The sequence below is a fragment of the Erpetoichthys calabaricus genome, chromosome 18 (genome assembly GCF_900747795.2).
Source record: "Erpetoichthys calabaricus chromosome 18, fErpCal1.3, whole genome shotgun sequence".
Classification (NCBI taxonomy): domain Eukaryota; kingdom Metazoa; phylum Chordata; class Cladistia; order Polypteriformes; family Polypteridae; genus Erpetoichthys; species Erpetoichthys calabaricus.
The window spans coordinates 17,140,752-17,159,790 of record NC_041411.2 but is presented as its reverse complement, the minus strand read 5'-3'; the positions used below and the strand labels follow the sequence as shown (position 1 = coordinate 17,159,790).

Below are 19,039 nucleotides of genomic sequence, written 5' to 3'. Positions count from 1 at the left end.
CTTGGATTTTCTTTTCCTAGTTAACATTCTAGCAGCTGCATTCTGTACTGGTTGCAATCGATTGATGCCTTTTTTTGGGTAGCCCTGAGAGGAGTACATTACAGTAATCTAGCCGACTGAAAACAAAAGCGTGAACTAATTTTTCAACATCTTGAAAAGTTATAAGGGATCTCACTTTTGCTGTATTTCTTAAGTGAAAAAAATGCTGTCCTAGTAATCTGATTAAAATGTGATTTAAAATTTAGGTGAGTCAATAATTACCCCTAAATTCTTTACTTCTCTCTTGACTTTTAAGCCTAATTGATCAAATTTATTTCTAATACCCTCATCATATCTATTTTTGCCAATCACTAAGAACAGCAAGACTAATGATTCAGATTTCACTGCTGACTCACTTAACTATTTTGTGCCTTGCATTTATCATTTTAGGCTCTCAGACATGGTAGCTGCTATGCCTTTCGTCATGCCTCTCAAGTGCCAAATAGCGACACCTTTTATATGTAATCTGTCCTTAGTCACACCCCTTTCAGTTAACGGCCATTTATGTCACATGTGTATTAAACCAGCACTGTTATTTCAGTCAGGCCTATCTCGTGGGTTTCCTTAAGCCCGAGAGTCCCCTGTGTCTTTGCAGAGCCCATCCAATTTCTTTCAAGTCTGTGTTTCTTGGATTTACTTGATTGTTCCATTTTTGTTTAACTGTTATTGCTCCGTAGTCCAATATTCAGACAAAAGTTCAGAATTCTAAAAGCATAGGAAAAAATGTTTAAAAAATGTTTTCAGCTGCTTTTTAGTCCAGTATTCTCTAGAATAGATCTTTTGTTTTGTTTGATCATAGCACCTTGTCCAACAACTTTCAGAAACGTCTTTTCAAATCCAGTCATATACTGTACTTTGTCAGTGGCTGCTCTTAGCCTCCATCTCTATCACTGCAAAGTCCAATATGCTCACAAACATCTCATTAGAAAATAAGTGTAGCCATGAGTACGGAGGAGGAGGAGGAGGAGGAGGGTGGTCACAAGCAGAGCTGGCAATGATATGATTAAAAAAGTGCAACACCTTTGGTATTTTCAATATTAAAGCCTGAACTTCACTCCATATTAGTGTCTTAATCAGGGGGTCACTATAACAAAGTACTTTAATTGCTTTCTCGAACACAAGATACATTCAATTTGAGCAGATGCAGAGGATGAAGAGTAATAATGCTTTTTCCACTAGCAACCATGTAGATTTTTTTTTTTAATTTACCATTTTCCAATATTACTGGAATTGGCCGTAAAATTGCTCTGTACTGTTGCTTCCTACTATGTATGTGGAATCTGTGCTGATATGATCACAGACGCTTTTTTTTTTTTTTACAAAATGGAGTAACTAGACTACTGCTCAGCAGATGGACGTGGAAAGTTTAATCTGTAATATAGTGATGTGCACAGGCAAGCATCACAAAAGTTTTGTACAAATGGACATCCTACACAGTGATGAATAGTGCCAAAAATATACTGTACAAACTGAAGCAAGAGTTTAAAAAAAAATGGAAAAAATTAGCACTGTAGTAATTTCCTAATTACCACATGGATAACTACACAAATATTTGTCATCTACATTTGATATAATCAATGTGCAACTAAAGCCTCCTTTACGGTTGTTCCTTGTAACAGAAAAGCACCAGAACCCAGATGTCACTGGCAAAGAATCTCTCAGGATGACACTTGGACTCTCTCGTGTAGTTCTTCCTGATAGGATATGAACACAGGTTGCTGGAATCAGAACAACCATCTCAAACACTTAGCGAAAGAAGAGCTATGTTAGCCAGTAGCAGAACTGTCTGTCTTAGTTGTATGATACAACATCCCTCTTCTCAGAATAGTTTTTGAGACAGTGCTTATGCTGAGAAGTGTGATGAAGAAGGAATCTTTATTCTACATGTCTTTCAGACTACCGAGAGAGGATGATTTACAAAATATTAGCTAAATAAAGTACTGTAAGTGACTTAAAATTACATCAGCTACAGTACTGTATATGTATGAAATAACTATATCCTTATTTTTACAACTGGACCACAGGTCAGTTAAAAAGATTTGCTTGGGGTGTTGAATTTTGACTACTACCCTTTTGCTTTATCATTCCACACACCCTGTCCACTCTATGGTCATAAAGTCTGATAAGACAAAACAAATTTAACATAATTCAGGAGGGCAGTCCATCAAAAGTTAACAGGTAAAAGGCAAAAACTAAGTAACAGCATATAGTCAGAATCAGAGAGAAAATAGACAGGTCTAGTAAAGGCTGAAGGAATATAATTTAATTCTGGTGAAAAGTGTAGTGTAAAAAAAATTACATTTAAGACTACTTACTGATAAAACCAAACATCTGTCAACCTCTTCAAGATTGCATATTTCTGAATCTTAACAGTAAAAGTGAAGCAGCCTTTGAAACTGGTGCTCTTGCTTGCAATTTAGTCCTAGTTTTCAAGTTCAAGAAGGACTTAAAAGTGACTGGACAGAAAGCATTGCATTTCTCATGGCACACTTGTTGATTTTATATTTACTCAAGTGATAAAACACTTGCTAAGCTTTGTATTCAAGTATGCAATCTCAAATGAAGCCAGTGAACTTGTATTTTTACACTTTATGCTTTGGAGCACTATATTCCTATTATTCCAGGGTTACGTTTATAGACAGCACTTTGGAAAAGTTCACCTTTATGCTTGTTAAAGTATCTTGGTGATGTAAACTGACCAGCCCATGTATTTACCACGGCACTCGCATCATTTAATAAAGAAAATTTTACTACTGTTTACTTGGCAAGTAAAGACACTAAAATCATAGAAAAACATCACTCCACCCCCCAAAAAATAATTTTTTACACTAAAATAAAAAGTTAAACTTGAGGATCATTAAAGTATTGTTAATATGCATATCTAGCTAAAAATCCAATGTTATCATCACATCAGACTTTGTGCTTCTTTGTACTCTCACCATGGGCTTTATTATAACTCTTTTTTCCCTTTGCGGGTGTGTGATGAGTAAGCCTTACATGATCTCCATAAAATGGATGTTGGCACAGATACAATATACTGGTGTCTGTCCAAGGTTGGTACCTTCCTTGCACTCACTGCTGTCTAGATAGGCTCTGATACCTTATCCATCCCTTTTTAAACGCGCTTATCCTGAGTTTCGCAAGGAAGATGGAGCCTATCCAAGCAAGCTTCAGACACAAGGCAAAACAAATCCCTCAACAGGATGACTTTACATAGCCATGACATTGTAAACAAGTATGAAAATTGAGGGATAGGTCAAGGAATAAATAAATTAAGCAATTCAAAGTATTATTTGTATATGATGAACACAGTGCCAAAAAAAAAACAATTTTAAAAATACCTGTATATAATGGCTTGAATATCTTTGGCATCAAGCAGATCTTACTGACTCACTGCAAACACAATCAATCAGGAAGCAAGAAGAAGAGACCTTAGTCCAGGAAAGCTGGAGTTGCACCTATCCTTCAAAACTCACCTTACCAAGAGCTTGCACAGAAAGAACTTCCACATAAAATATGAAAAATTGCTGGACTATGCGTTTCTCAATATTGCATTCTCTGTAAACGAGACAGCATGTCAGATTCCCCTCTATTATATATTACTGTATATATGATATATTATTTAAGAAAGCAAAATAGTTGACTCAATACTCCATCAGTGATTGGTTCATTTTCAAAGGTTTTTCTGGGTTATTTTCTGGGTTTGGCTCACTTCATAGTTCTCTATTTGTTGCCTGCTGCCCTAATCCTAATCTATGCTCACCTTTTTTGTTGTCTGAAGTTGAAGTTCAACTTGTCTGAATTCCACATATTATATTGCCAAAACTAAAAGAATGCCACAAATTGAATATTTATTAGTATTAGCACTACAACAGAATTTCAGTTATTTCAGTCAAGTTGAAGCTTAATGAAACTAAGAAGTGAAAGAGTTTCAAAAGATTTTCAGCACAGAAATTCAGAGACGCATGTGCCAAGCTAAGCTGCAAGGCACGTTAAGTCCTTATAACAATGGTGCTGCAGGTTGTACTGCAATTAACAGTTTCACCCATTTAATAAAACAGAAGTTTCTTTTGAGAAAACATTTATAATAAAAACAAAGACAGTACAATGACTCTAATAAGACTATACTGTAAATCAGAATTACACTTGTATTCTGCACTCCACAAATAAACATGACCTAGACTTCAAAATTCATTTTTGGCAGCTATTGTTAACTCATTTTGACAGTTCTTAGCCCTATGCACCACTGCTAAATATCATGTGATTCACTGGAAATAGAGTAAGGAGAAACTGTAAATTAATATCTGATTTTAGACAGAAGCCAACCACATATGCAGGCAGGACCCATTGCCCACCAAAATATGCAGGCAGGACCCATTCAGCATGGGTAGAAGTATTTGCAGTGTAGTAAACTGACACCCCAAACACTCCTCCACCACTCTTTGTTGAGAGTAGCCATTTCCATTTGTTGGCACTGCACAGTTAAAGGCTATAATTTTCAACACAAGCTGTTTAATGAGAAAATATTTCTACCCTAAAATTGGCCTTTTTGTACAAATTAACTTACTGTTTCGATTACAAAAATCAGAAAAGAGAAAAACTTACTGGAAAGGTGTTCATGACATTAGTCCTTTAGACAGAAATAACAAAAAAAACAAAAAAAAAACCAATATGAATGGATGAGTGGAAGAAATTCCTATAAATGGTAACGGGTTTCACAGGGCTGACCGAGCATCTGTCCCTCCAAGCTCCATTCTTCAGCTCCTCGTGAGAATTTCCCAAACTACCTGGGAGATAACAGTTCTTTCAGCATATCCTGGATCTGAATCCACCAGCTCAGGGGAGGATGTTCTCAGACCAAAACACCATAACTACTTTGAAAATCTGTAACTAAGACATGAGGACCCAGCTCTCAGCCTACCCTGACTGACAGTGTTCAACATGAAAAAGTCATGCAAGGCCAGAAGAAAATGTACAAATACCATTTTTTGTAAAACTAAAATTTTTATAACACAAACTGCCAATTCTGATTTCTTCACTCATTTCAGCCATGTCTCTTTTAGTTCTTCTCTGCCTGCCTTCAGAATCCCCTAGGTGTCACTTTGTATCCATATGTCCTCTGCAACAGCCTCTCCCATTTTCCTCTACTTGCTTGACTTGTTACTATTACAAGGCCACAAAACCTCCGCACTTGAGAGCCCCCGCCATGATTCTGCTAACTCTGCCAGCACACTGGCATCTTGGCTATCAGCCGGCCCAGAAACCTTAGCAACGGCCTTGGGAAACTAGTTTCTCTTGTCTGGAAGTAGCTTTTATGAGCTGATGTGCTAAATGTTTTAAAATGTAATGCCTAGAGGGTTCTTGTAATGAAATGCTTTCATGAAGAGTTTTTCCTATTTTTTCTTTGCCATTTTGTGCAAAGAAAGCTGAAAAAATGTCTAGTTTTTTTGCAGATACATGTTTGTAGTGGCAGCTTCTGTCTGCAACCCCAGCTCTGCTCCAAAACAATTCATCTAACTTCTTTGTCTCTTCTGAGGAGCTGGCATCACCCTGTGGGTGACTTTTTTTAGTCTACAGATAAACAAAATGAAAATTAAAATCATTAGTTACAGGAGTTCAAATCATAAATGATCCAACTGCCAATTACAACACTCTAGCCTACTAAATGTTGGACATTGGCTTAAAGTAGAGATGACAATGAGCATAATTTTGGTCTGGGCCCAATTAGTTATTTCATGCATTACTACCAAGAAGGTTTAAGACATTTGCCTGGACAGTTTTGACCAGTCAGTTAGACATTCTCCTTAGATGATTGCCCCCAGGGGTTCATTTTTTTCAGGATTTACAAAAATACTAAAGTTTCTTTTTTCCTCTTTTCTATTTTTGCCAGGAATTAGCATATGTTACATATCAAAACCTTTTGTGCGTTGATATTTAGAAACCAATGGCTATGTATTAGAAATCTGTTGATGATTTCTTGTTTTATTATAATGCAAGTTGTGCGATATAAAAATAAACTGTGAATGGTACAGTAGTTAGCACAGTCGTATCTCAACAACAGTGATCTAGATTTGATTCATAGCTTGGTCAGCGTCTCTTTAGAGCTCGTACATTTTCCTAACATGCCTATGTCTTTCACTTGATATTTTAGCTCTCCCCCAAAATCATGACTGAGAATTGAACCATTACCATGGAGTGTGTATGCGGCTACATTGCATCATCCATGGACTGTTCCAGAACTGGATATGGTCTTGTTCTCATATATACAGTAAATAATTGGATCACAGACCCTGAAACATTGTAGGTTGGATAGAAAATTGATTAATATGGGTGCTGTAAAAGACGCAGTCCCCATTACCAAGCTCAACTCACTTCATATCTCCTGAGAATTCCCAGAGCCAAAACATTTTATCTCTCATTGTCACTGAAGCTCTTACATTTCACAGCAGCTAAAGAATTTGAAACCAGGATGCTCTGCAGGCTGAAACCTAAATATTAGTACTCCTAACAGACACGCAAAAGGAATTTTGTGAGCATCATTCGGATATGTGTGTTGAAAGGTCAACGTATACAGTAGATACATGTTCTTATTAAATAGGCGAGCTCTGCTTGTCAGAGCAGATCTCTGTGCACGTGCGTGTGTGTGTGTGCATAGTATATATTTTCATATGCATCTTAGTGCCATGCCTTTTTTCATCTAAAGCAAATTAAACTTGACAGCCACATTGCGAAAATCAGTAGACTAGCTTTGCATTACCCTTTGTTAAATCTGAACACCGATGGCACATATTTATATAGCTAAATGCAGAAAAAAAAAAAAAGATTTGATAGGTCCAAGGTACAAAGTGCAGCAAAGAGTACACTGCTGATCTCCTGACATTATTGCAAGGCCTCCAGGCTAATGCATCAGAAGCACCTGTGTGTGTTAATTGGGTGTGTGTTACTGCAAGAAAAAAGCTTCAAAATATAGTCAATAGATGCATGAAAGTTCCCTTGAGGCCCATATCTGCAATGCAGAAAGATGCAAGTCACATCATCAAACTACAACTGGATAAAGGAGCACCCTGGACAACAAAAGAATTTACGCCTCATCTACAAGACATGCATGCTGAAAAAAATGTAGCAAGATCATTCCTTTTTTTTTTTTTTTTTTAAATAGGACTGCTCAAATACCTCACATCCAAGAACTAACTACCTTCACCATATCCAAAAAGTAAAAAGCACCTCCTTTGTAATATATTAGGTAGCAGTTGATTTTTCCCTTCACCTCTCTGTGCAAGGGTTTTGTGATCTGGTTAAACTAGTAATTGGTTGTCAGGTGCCTCAGTGGGGATGCGGTTCAGTGCCATTATCTAAAACTAACGTCAGTTAATCCCACTCACCGCCCACCCTGGATTTCTGTTTCCCAAAGACCTCCTGAGGGATTAATTGTTGCCTCTTCAGCTGTTCTGCAACAGAACAGGCATGCAGGCGACCAGACAGCACTCACACCCCCGCAGTCCTGTACAACATTTCAAGTGCTCATGGTGGCATAACTAGACTAGTAGTTAGGAGATGGTTCAGGCACTGAGGCAAGGTAAATGAAGGTCTTACTTTGATCATTTTCAACAACTATCCAGGGAAGGCAGTTTAAAAAACAGATTTATGAGTCTCTTTATTATTTCAAAAAGAAATGGATTTTATTGTTTTTGTAAATGGGCAAATGGGTTGTGGTTTAATATTGCAGGACTGTGGTAAGACAGTTTGCGGTCTTTATGAGACAATAATATGCATCACCTTGGAGATATTCAAGCCATAAATCCACTCCCTTTCTTTTAGCCACTCTGTTTGCTGCAACATTTAAGGAAAGCAACTCCAAACGGCAAACCATTCACAGTACATCCCAAAAAATTCTGGTCATTTCAATACTTCAATGCAGGGGTTGTGTAATATTTTTATTTGGGGAATACAAACTAGACCTTATGTACCACTGAAATAAGATTAAAATGGCTATAGTCTACCTGTTAATTAATGTGGGTTGCAAATTGTGTACTGATATCATTTTGCAGTTTCTCAAGGAATGGCAAGTGGAGCCGGACAGTGGGTACAATCCTGCAGCACCTCTTGAATGATCTGCATGTCACACACAGAGAGCTGCATGTAGCCTTCAGTTACATGATGTTTATTTAATGGACACTTTTATCTGAAGTAACTTACACGTGACAGATGTATAGTGCAAATATACATTCAGTCTTCAATAGACTATCCAAAGTTTGATGACACAAGTAGATTTCAGATTGTCTTCTTGTACATTTTTGCATGTCTTTCACTGACTTACACAAATGCAAGAACAATAAACATGAATGTCTGCTTATAAATATTTTTGTGGGCAGTTTTAGTGGTACAGGAGCAACCGCATAGTTTTGGTAAGTAAAAGTACCGTCTAAAACACCAATAAAGTACAACAGATTTGCTTGGCCATGAAAAAGTTAGTTCACTCATTAACATATACATTGCAGTTTTCATTCTGGCCTAATTTCAGTAAAGTATTTACATTTAAATGGGAAATTTATTTTAAAAATGGGAAAAATAAAAATAGTTTAAAAAAAACAAAAAAAACCTAATTAACAAAACGGAACTCCAAGTAAACTGTTAAATTAAAATAGGCACAGAGATTAAAAGTGCACAGCATTATATTCAAACTTTAAAATGGAGTTCAATTTAAATGAAATTTGAATTCCAATCCAATTCGTGTATGTTTGGAGTTTGTGGATTTTTACTTTGAGAAAAAGTACCTTATAAATGACATTATTATTATGGCATTCTGTTTTTTCTTTCACACTTCAAAACGTGCAGATTTGGCTAACTGGCAACTTTCATTTGGCATAGTGTAAAATACAATGGGGTTGTGATTAAAAGTCCCCTGTGATCGACAGACAGGCACCTCATCTGGAGGCGACTCCTGTCTTGCATGTACTGCCATGAAGGCCTGTTGACCCTGGGCTGTTTTCTATAGGTACTTGCAACTTTCTACAACAACAAAAAAATACATAATTTAAAAAAAAATTACCCACGTTTGAATTTAATTGATAATTTTTTAATTTATCACTAACATTAAATTTCAAATAAACTACAATTAAAAACAGATAGTCTAAAGGGGAGAAAAAAAATAAGGCCCTCAGTGACAAACACTTCACATGCAACAAATGAACATGCATACAATTCTCTTGGATGTTGCAGTGTCTGTTGTTCCCATGAATGTACACATACACACACACACACACACACACATACACACACACACACACACACACACTCTCTCTCGTTCACTTTGCTTCTAGTCTGTCCCCAAAAGCAAGACTACTACATATGCCTGATTTAAACAGAAAACAGGTCAACCAGTGGCGATAGGGGTGAGGGTCATAACATGACACCAGTGCCTGGGAACTGAGCAGAAATGGTAAACAATCAAATCTGAAATTCACTGTGCAAAAAGATTCATATACAATATATGGCCAAAAGTATTTGGACACCCCTACAAATTGAATTTAGATGTTTCATTTGCACCCATTGTTAACAGGTGCATAAAATCAAGCGCATAGCCACGCAATCTCCATTGACAAATATTGCCAGGTTGTAATGAAGAGCTCAGTGACTTTAAATGAGGCACTGTCATAGGATGCCACCTTTGCCACAAATCAGTCCATAAAATATCTGCTCTTCTTGAAGGGCTGCAGTCAGCTGTAAGTGGCATTACTGTGAAGTGGAAGCATCTAGGAGCAACAACAGCTCAGCCATGAAGTGGTAAACCAAATGAGCCTCACAGAACAGGGCTGTTGAGTACTAAAATGCATCGTGTGTAAAAATCACCTATCCACTGTTGCATCACTCACACAAGACTTCCAATCTTCCTATGGTAGCAACTTTAGAACAAGAACTATGCATTGGGAGCTTCATGAAATGCATTTCAAAGGTTGAGCATGCCTAAAGATCACTATGAGCCATGCCAAACAGACATTGGATTGGCATAAAGCACTCTGCCACTCAACTCTGGAGCACTGAAAACGTGTCCTCTGGATTGATGAATCACAATTTATTATCTGGCAGTCTGGTAGATAAATCTGGGATTGGTGTATACCATGAGAACGCCACCTTCCGGAAAGCATATTGCATACTGTAAAGTTTGCTGAAGTATGGATAATGGGCTGGAACTATTTTTTAGGGCTTGAGCTAGGATCCGCGGTTCAAGTGTTAATGCTACAGCATACAAAGTCATTTTACACAATTGTGTGCTTCCAACTTTGTGTGAACTGTTTGGGGAATGCTCTTTTCTGTTGCCGCATGACTGTGCCCCTTTGCACAAAACCAAGTCCATAAAGAAATGGAGGATATCGAGTGGCCTGCACAGAGCCTGACCTATCGGGCACCTTCAGCATGAATTCAGACATTGACTGTGAGCCAGGTCTTCTTATTCAATAACAGTACCTGGCCTCACAAATGCTCTTTTGGCAGAATGGGCACAAATTTCCATAGACACACTTCAAACTTTTGTGGAAAGTTTTTCTAGAAGAGTTGGAGGCTGTTTTCGGCACAAAAATGGTGGGATTTAGGGGTTTGCAACTCCATATTAATGATCATGATTTTGAATGGGATGTCCAACAAGCTCATTTCAGTGTGATTGTCAGGTTTCCACAAACTCAGAAAAGAGACCTTTGACACACCCCCAACTAATTCAGCCATTGTGGACTTAAAGAACAAAAAAAAATTCCTAACAATAGAAAAAACTGGGGGAGAAAATAGGACAATGAAACATACTATATAAAATAAAATAATCCCAAAGCATGCTGAACTGAGACTGTAAAATGCTTCAATTTTGTAGTCTCCCATTTAAAGTGACAAAACTAATTGATATCTGCCCACAACATTAACTTTTTTAGTTAATGTGATATTTGAAATATAGAAATTGTAATTGTTTCTGACAATTTAATTAACAATTCCCTCGTCACAGAATTGGATGGCTCTGTTAAGTGTTTTGTTGGGCCTTAAACTATAACTGAACAGGGATGTCTGGCATACCAAAAGCTATCCAGAACAGCCCATTTTTAATTACCGGTACATGTATTATAGACTACTTTTGAACAAACTGTGATTATGAATATTTCCAATGAGTGTATTTCAGGCAGCCATTAGCAGTGGGCTAATACCACTATTAGATAGGAGTTGTTTATGGACATTTTTTAACAAAGTATTAATAGTTTTGTTTTCTCAGGATCAGGTCCCAATTCCTTCACTAAAATAATCTAATCTGAATGAGAGGTCTCCAGGTGCTTACATATTCTAGTCCTGGCTCAGTGGTTCATTAATTAATTGATTGACTGAATTACAAAAGAACTACAGAATGAACTGACAATGTCATTATTTATCTGCACTCCTCTTAATCCTGGCATGTTTCAAAGAAAGCATCCATCCATTTTTGAAATAGCTGACTGAATTTGAGGCAGCTATAATATGAATACATCCAGCCATGACTTTCTATTATCTCCTGTTGTGCTATTCATCATGATTATATTTTGATTTTTTACTAAATGGATCTGTGATTGCATTCAGCATGGAACCTTCTACAGCATTCATCTATCACATAGCCCCCTGTGGGCAGTCTAGCTATGCTTTTGTAAGATACAGTGGCTCTCAATCTCAGTGCCTTCTGCAGACACTGGATTTCATTCTGTCTAGTTCAGAATGACAGCCAACTTACTTCTCACAATCTGACCCCAACATGTAGAGGTTTTCTCTTTGTCATTATTTTAGAATAGTATAAAAATCTGAATATATTCTGTTCTATATACTAATTAAGACTTTTGTATACCAGCTTTCAAAGGGACTAGCACTGTTAGCTGAAAGTTAAGGCAATCCGATAATGCTCATATTTCACTAATGTGCAAGTGGGGTAATTATTGACTCTGATCTGATCCACTGCGTGTATGTATGTCTATGTGTTATTTCCCGCATTCAACTGGTAGCCCTTCCAGCGTCAGGGTTCCTGCCTTGAGCACCTGTCCTATCAGGATAATGCAGGTTCAGCAAATGGATAGGAGGATTTTGCACACATAATAGTCTCTTTTATTTCTTCTCTTATGTAAAGGCCTTAACAGTGAGCACAAAATATAAGACAGTCCTTAGTGGTGGTGTTAATTTTCCTCTGTTTGAGCCAATATATTTATTACGAAGAGGCTGCTTTAATAAAATATTTAGAGAGCAATGAGGACATAATAGTGCTTCAGGAGTACTAATCACTGTTAAATATGAAATTTACAGATTAAATGTATTCCTTGTTAGCAGGCTTACAGCACAGGGCACATCATCGGCGTCAAACAATTTTTGTAATACATTAATAATACAACACAAAATACAATAAAATATTTACACAGGTATGTATTTACCTATATTGATAAGCTTTAATATTCTCAAGCCTTGTAAGATCAGAAGGAAAGATGGAAGAGGAAAACAATAACTGCAGTTGCAACAAAAAGGGAGTATGCCCAGGTCTTCCAGAAGGATAATATTTAAAAACATTCCTACTATTTCAGCACTGATAGTTCTGTCACAGGTTCAGGGTTACTCGGAGTGTTACTCAGTGGTGGAGACTGAACATATAACAACAGTGCCAACTAGAAAGCAGTGTATATTTATATACGAACTTAGGCAGTGAACTCCAGGTAAGGTGCTGTGCAGCTTTTTAGAAGGAGTAAGTGTGCATGGAGATGCGTAAGCAATTGGACTGCAAAATCCATTTGCATCTTTTTGGGTGGTGTTCACAGAAAGGCAGTGTGCAAAGTCAAATGTATTCATAGTCTTTTACTATTAATCAATAGTTCAAATAAATCATAACTATTATTTACTAATAACAAAGGACATAGAGTACAACTGAAATCAAACTGTTTGAAAATCAAAATACAATGTGACTGTTGGAACACGGTACACAGGGTGCTGTAGCCATGAATTCACTCTTCAGGGAGGACAAAAAAACATTTAAATCACAGAATAACGCAGTAATTTTTGCCAGGTCTCTCCTGCTGCACTTTCTGAGTCGTATCTCAAAGACACCAGGACTCTTCTTAATATGTGGGTTTAGTTTAAAAATATGAATACAACAGAAGGAGTACTAATTCATGTGTGCCTGTCTGTTAAAGCAATTTGCAGAAATAGGTCAATGGTCAGATTTGTATTTTACATCACTGTACTCTCATCCTGTACTGGTTTCTGGAATATTAAAAACAGGGGAGCAGTGGATAATTTTGATCTAGGTAGCTCCTGGATCACTACTACTCTTGCATATAACCCCTATAACAAAAAAGAGAAGGCCGCAGCAGACTGGAAGAGTGCAATTGAAGTTACAGTTGGCTATCAGTTTGGGGCTTCACTAACATTGCTATAAAATCATAAATCAGATGTGGCTTTACAAGGAACATTAACCAAACATACAAGTTTGTTGTTAGATTACAGAATGAACATTAATGGCACTTATCAGCTCTCTGCAAATAAATCAGTCTTCTGTTAGGGGGTTTATTAAGTTTAAAAGACTTGTAGCTATACTCACTGGTATAGAGACCCCACCTTACTCCTGACGCTGTCATGTCCCCTAACTGAATAAACAGGTTATAAAATACAGGAATGGAATACTACAGCATGTTTAGGTTAAGTACAATTTTAGTATTATTGTTAAGATAATGACTAGTATTTTACATGCAATCAAATGAATGAAAACCAACAGCACCTTGTAGACCTATTCTGTAACAGCAGTAAAACATCATTGCATGATACACCATTAAAAGAGATACTTTAATTTTCATTTGTACTTGTGACAGCTAATTAATAACCCTGCAGCATGCTCATAACAGGGGCAAACAAAGCATTTTCCGATTATGTGCATGAGGGCTGTTACCAATCATCAAAAACCTCACAACACAACTACTTATAGCGCAAGTAGGCACCTTAAGTTGATAGAAGTGAATACTAATCTTGCAGATTGTAATGTTGGGCTTGTGTAGAGCTTTTGTGTGATTTTTTTTTTTCTTTCAATGGAATTCTGAAAAGAAAAAAAAATCCATTGTCAGTGTTATTCATTCAAAACCTAAAACAGTACGATATCATCCCTAGAGTGCCTGGATGCCTAAATTATGCTGCGAGCCAATAGGAACCAATTACCAGGATGGAATGAAAAATGTTGGCAATAATACGGTCGCCCGAAGTTGAAAAACAGCGTAATGCGGTCAATGTTGCAGACAAAAAGAAACAAAAGACAGAAAGAAAAGCAGCAGCAACAGCCACGGAAGTGAATGTCAGTCAGTGACAAATCACTACTTGCCTTTGAAGGGAAGCGTTTCAGATTGATGGGTGCAAGTATGCACATTGGCAGTGGTTCCCACACCGCATTTTTAGGAGGACCCCGTTGGCATTGAAGTGCTGTCGAGAATTCTACGGACCATAGCCAACGTGCTTCTCTGGGGTTCAAATGCCTGGAGGAAGATGACATCTGTTCTAGGGGGGCTGCTGAAAGCGCCGTGACGCAGAGTTGGACACACACACACACACATACGGGGAGAGAGAGAGAGAGAGAGAGAGAGAGAGAGAGAGAGAGAGAGAGAGAGAGAGAGAGAGAGAGAGAGAGAGAGGAGTGTCAGAAGGAGCAGAAGCAACGCTCACTGCAGAGCACAGCGTACGAGCAGCTAGCTGGGCTCTGGCTCTTATCCCAAAAGCAGTGCCTTTCTCATGAGCCCACGCAATTAAGGAGCTGGGGATCGTGACATCAGAGAAGCATTAGGACCGTACGCCACTAATGTAGCTCCCGGAGGAGAGTAACTGCGGATCGCACTTACATCTACCAGGATGACGTTCCATTCAAACCAGTCCACCCAGTAAAATAGTTGGAGGTCGAGGCATCAGGTACAAACGGTATGTCCAACATTGATGTACAATAGAAAAAGCTGGGGTTCAGTGTATCGGCTACCAAAAACCGAACATTCTAAAACATCCAGCAGTGGTAAACAGCTGCGGCAAGTGGCATTATATCTAGTTTACCTAAATACCACCACAAGGATAAAGGCTGGAGATCTGCTGTTCCTTAGAACTTCAGTATATTTTCCACTAGAGTGACAGCGCAGGTTCTCTCTGCACTTCACTCCCACAGGATTGACCCCAACAGAAAAGACTTTCCAGCTGGATTGTTGTTCGTTATCAGTCGGATCAACTGGATAGTTTGCCAGTGGCACGTTTTGCGCACTCTTATCGGGGATAACCTCTTCACGTTCTTGCTCAGGCACCGTGGAATATCTGGAGCAGCGCAAATCCTCTCTAGTCCTGTACCGACCCTTCCCCTTTTGTGCGAGTTTGGGAGCAGTCACTGCAGACAGTCGGGAAACTGCGCTAGACCTTTCTAACTGGATATCTCTGAAGGCTCTTTCTAGGACTTTTCCCACCTTGCCAAACAGGGTATTTCTTCGTTGCCATAAGCCATGAACACGTTGCTCCCCCTCAGCTCTTGGATTTCATGTGTTTTTTCTTTGTTCTGTATGCATTGGCAGATTGGAACTGCTCAAACGAAAGGTAGGCGACCTTTCACTTGTTTTTTTTTTTTGTTTTTTTTTTAAAAGAAAACTAAAATATAATTTTAGCGGGTTAATTCGAACTAAATAATAAATATACCATCAAAATGAATAATCCTAATCGTTCCCATTCTTTTTCCTGCTTATTTTTCGCTTCTATTGTTAATGCTTTTTGAGACTTAAGACGTTTATGATGATATCAGCTAGACTTTATTTCATATCAAATATTATTTTGTGTGTCGTATAGAGCCCCGTATTTACGGTTTCTGTGATAATCGGGTGTATATGCATTAAAGTCATCCAATGTCACTTTAACTCTAGACTTTCAAGTACCTACCGTTTGAAGGGCTTATGAAAGTACGGGCCACTTTGCCAAAAGAGAAAAGGACTATAGGAGAAACAGACCTATTTAGTTTCAGCTCTAAGAAGCTAGAAAAAAACCTTAAAACCAAAAATATTTTTTCTTTCTCTCTCCTCTGACATTTCTTGGTGTCTGTGTCCTACTGAAGACGAACGTTTGTGCCACTGGGTAAGAGCGCACCAGACAACTCTTGGGTAATTGGAACCTATGTCATGAAATTATGTATATATTCCAAAGGTCAGGTTTTCAATATTTTAAAGTATGTTATGTTAAATTAAAATACACAAATTTTCTTTTTGCAGATGCTGCATTGCAAACCACATTTAATAGCCATCTTTGTTCAGAAAGAAAAACTAAATTTGAATTACTTTAATTTTAACTGTCTGCTGTATGTTGACCTTAAATTCTCAAAATCCATCTTGCTGACAAGCTTTGATGGCTTTGGTCTGTTTTTTTGTCTTTTGTCTCACATTGTTTAAGCCAGCTTTCCATGATAGGAATATAATTTAATATACCTATGGCAGCTTTTATTTACTGACACATCTGTACATTGTCCATTTTGAGTTTATCAGCTTCCAGTAAATTCTTGGACACAGATAGATATACAGTAAATGGCAGGTATGAGAAGACTCCCTTTCATGGTTGGCAGAACGACTTACAGAAACACACCAATACAACTGATGGACTTTGAATTTCCTGCACATTGGGTTATGACTGTGGACTCGGCTAATTGACTGCACATGTCACTTGGAGGTGTCATCTTAATTTCCCCATTATGAAAGAATGATGGGTCATTTTTATAACTTCTCATTCACAGGTCCCTCTGAGACAAAATATTTTACACATTGAGGAGGTGCCTGGATCTTTAAGGATTTCACTTATTACTCTTTTGGGTGGATGAGAGATCCCCAGTGGCTTATAATAGGTACCATGCTTTGCAGGTGGTTGATACTGATAAAGTCCCACACAGCTAGGACACTAGGGCAATGCCAGTAATCAGTATTGGCCTTCTTTTTCAAGATGTGCCATCCTACACTCATCTTCTGGGCTTTGTTTGTCTCTACACTCAATTCCTTTAACACCCAATGGGGTTTTAACCCGGAGAGGCATCAAATGCAAATGAGGACTTCTACATTTGCAATGTATTAAGATCACTAGAGCACACAAATTTTGCCTGGTGTTAGCAGAGTTTAGCCTTTACTATCATGAAAAAAAATATCAACACAACAAAGGTTGTTAAATGAATGATGACCGATATATATAGACTAACAATTAAACGCAATACATGCTGGTCTGATTTAGGAAGTGATTAAACCTGTAATGTCATTTCAGCTCCAGTATTACAGAGTAAATAAAAAAATAAAGTTAACACCTCAAAAATGAATCATGCACAAGAATCAGTGTTTACAAATAAAAGCAAATTCTTTCAACAGTACTGGGCCATCCTAGTCCCCCAATTATGATTTTAAAATTGACTAAAGCCTCTCATTCACCCATCTTAATGACGAGGCTATGCCCCATTATACGAAGACATGTAGTACTACTACTGTCGGAAAACAGCATATGTGTACTCAAAGCAAATAAATCCCTTCCCCCAACAAAATCCTGGAACCTGTGATATGTCTTAGAGACTGCAGATAAAGGCCACCAGCAGTGTGCTATCGATTACTGTTTAGCGTGTGCAGGTATTCATACCAAGGACATACAAAAAGGATGTCAATTGAAATGCTGATTCCCTACTGCTGGAGTTTATTATAATGATTTCCAATTAAAAACTGTTTGGAAACAGATTTATGACTATTATTGCTGTTAATGCTATAAGGATCATTCAATGGCCTTGTGAACAGAACAATATCTCTGCAAAATGTAGTATGAATCATTTGCATTTGTATGACAGCTCATTATTCTTTGTTAATCATCAAGCAATCACTGTTCTAAAGACACAAGATCACAAAGCTCTACTAAGTGCTTATGTATTGTGAACACCCAATATGTAAAGCAAAGCAAGGAGATGAAAAATAAAACCAATCAGTAAAGATGAAGTAGATTTTAAAGAGGTGAGGTACTACAGAGTGACAAATCAGATTTGTCGCTTTACAGTTTTTCTCTTGGATTAAGGCAGAATGGCAGGGTAATAGCTTGCAATTCACCCTTAAAGCTCTAGGGGCCTTGTCCATGAAAGCATTTGTGGAGTTTGCTCATTCTGTGTCCATAAGTGCTTTCTCTGCATACTCTGGTTTCTACTCGCATTCAAAATATGTAATTTAGGTTGATCCAGGGCTCCAAACTGGCCCAGGCCAAGTGTCCATGCTAAATGGGAATCTTGTGTAGGACTGGTTCCTGCACTGCACCTGTTGCTACAAAGTATAGGCTCCAGCCTCCTAGGACTCTGGAATTAAAATAAAAATGGATGTTTCAATTTTGGGAAAACTATTGTATTACAGTCTATAGTTTACCCTGCAAGTTGGAGGACCTGCTTGCAGGGCTGACAGCAGGTTAATGTCATACCCAGGACAACGCAATTGCAGGTTAAAGGCCTTGCTCAAGGGCCCAAAAGGAGTGGAATCGGGGCCAGAGCCACCATTAAGGCGAATAAGGCATTCAACTAGGGCACAGATCATAAGGATGGAGGGAACCCAGCCGCACGGGTTAGCTACCGAACAGTTGGTTGGCACACTAATAAGCTTGGCCTAGGGCACAATATATATATAATATATACAGTATAATATATCTATCTTCATCCAGCCATGTGTTCTAGCTGAATGTTCTAAAGTCATCTGTTTACAAGGCTTATATGTACAGATTTACACAAAGGTGTTTTGTTTTTTTGTTTTTTTTATAAACATTTTTTGATTCCAAGAACCCAATGAACAAAACATCACAGGGCAGGGTGGTTCATTTTAAAAAAAAAATGCCATCAGCAATTGCAAAAATTAACCAATTTACAATAGATTGTGTTATAAAAGTAATGTGGTATAAAAGTAAATGTGCACCTTTACCAACACTAGAAGCAGTGTACCCCCATAGTGGCTAAGAATCCTCAGGACTGCTGTTTTGA

At 37.9% G+C, this 19,039-nt stretch overlaps 1 protein-coding gene across 1 annotated transcript in view; it reads left to right on the top strand.

The window, feature by feature from the left end:
• Positions 1-14,680: 14,680 nt before the first annotated feature.
• The window catches only part of LOC114668597 (seizure 6-like protein), a 54,763-nt gene continuing 50,404 nt past the window's right edge, over positions 14,681-19,039 (top strand). Inside the window, 1 exon segment of the mRNA XM_051921316.1 lies at positions 14,681-15,621. Within this exon segment, the coding sequence (XP_051777276.1) occupies positions 15,531-15,621 (91 nt within the window). The 5' untranslated portion in view covers positions 14,681-15,530.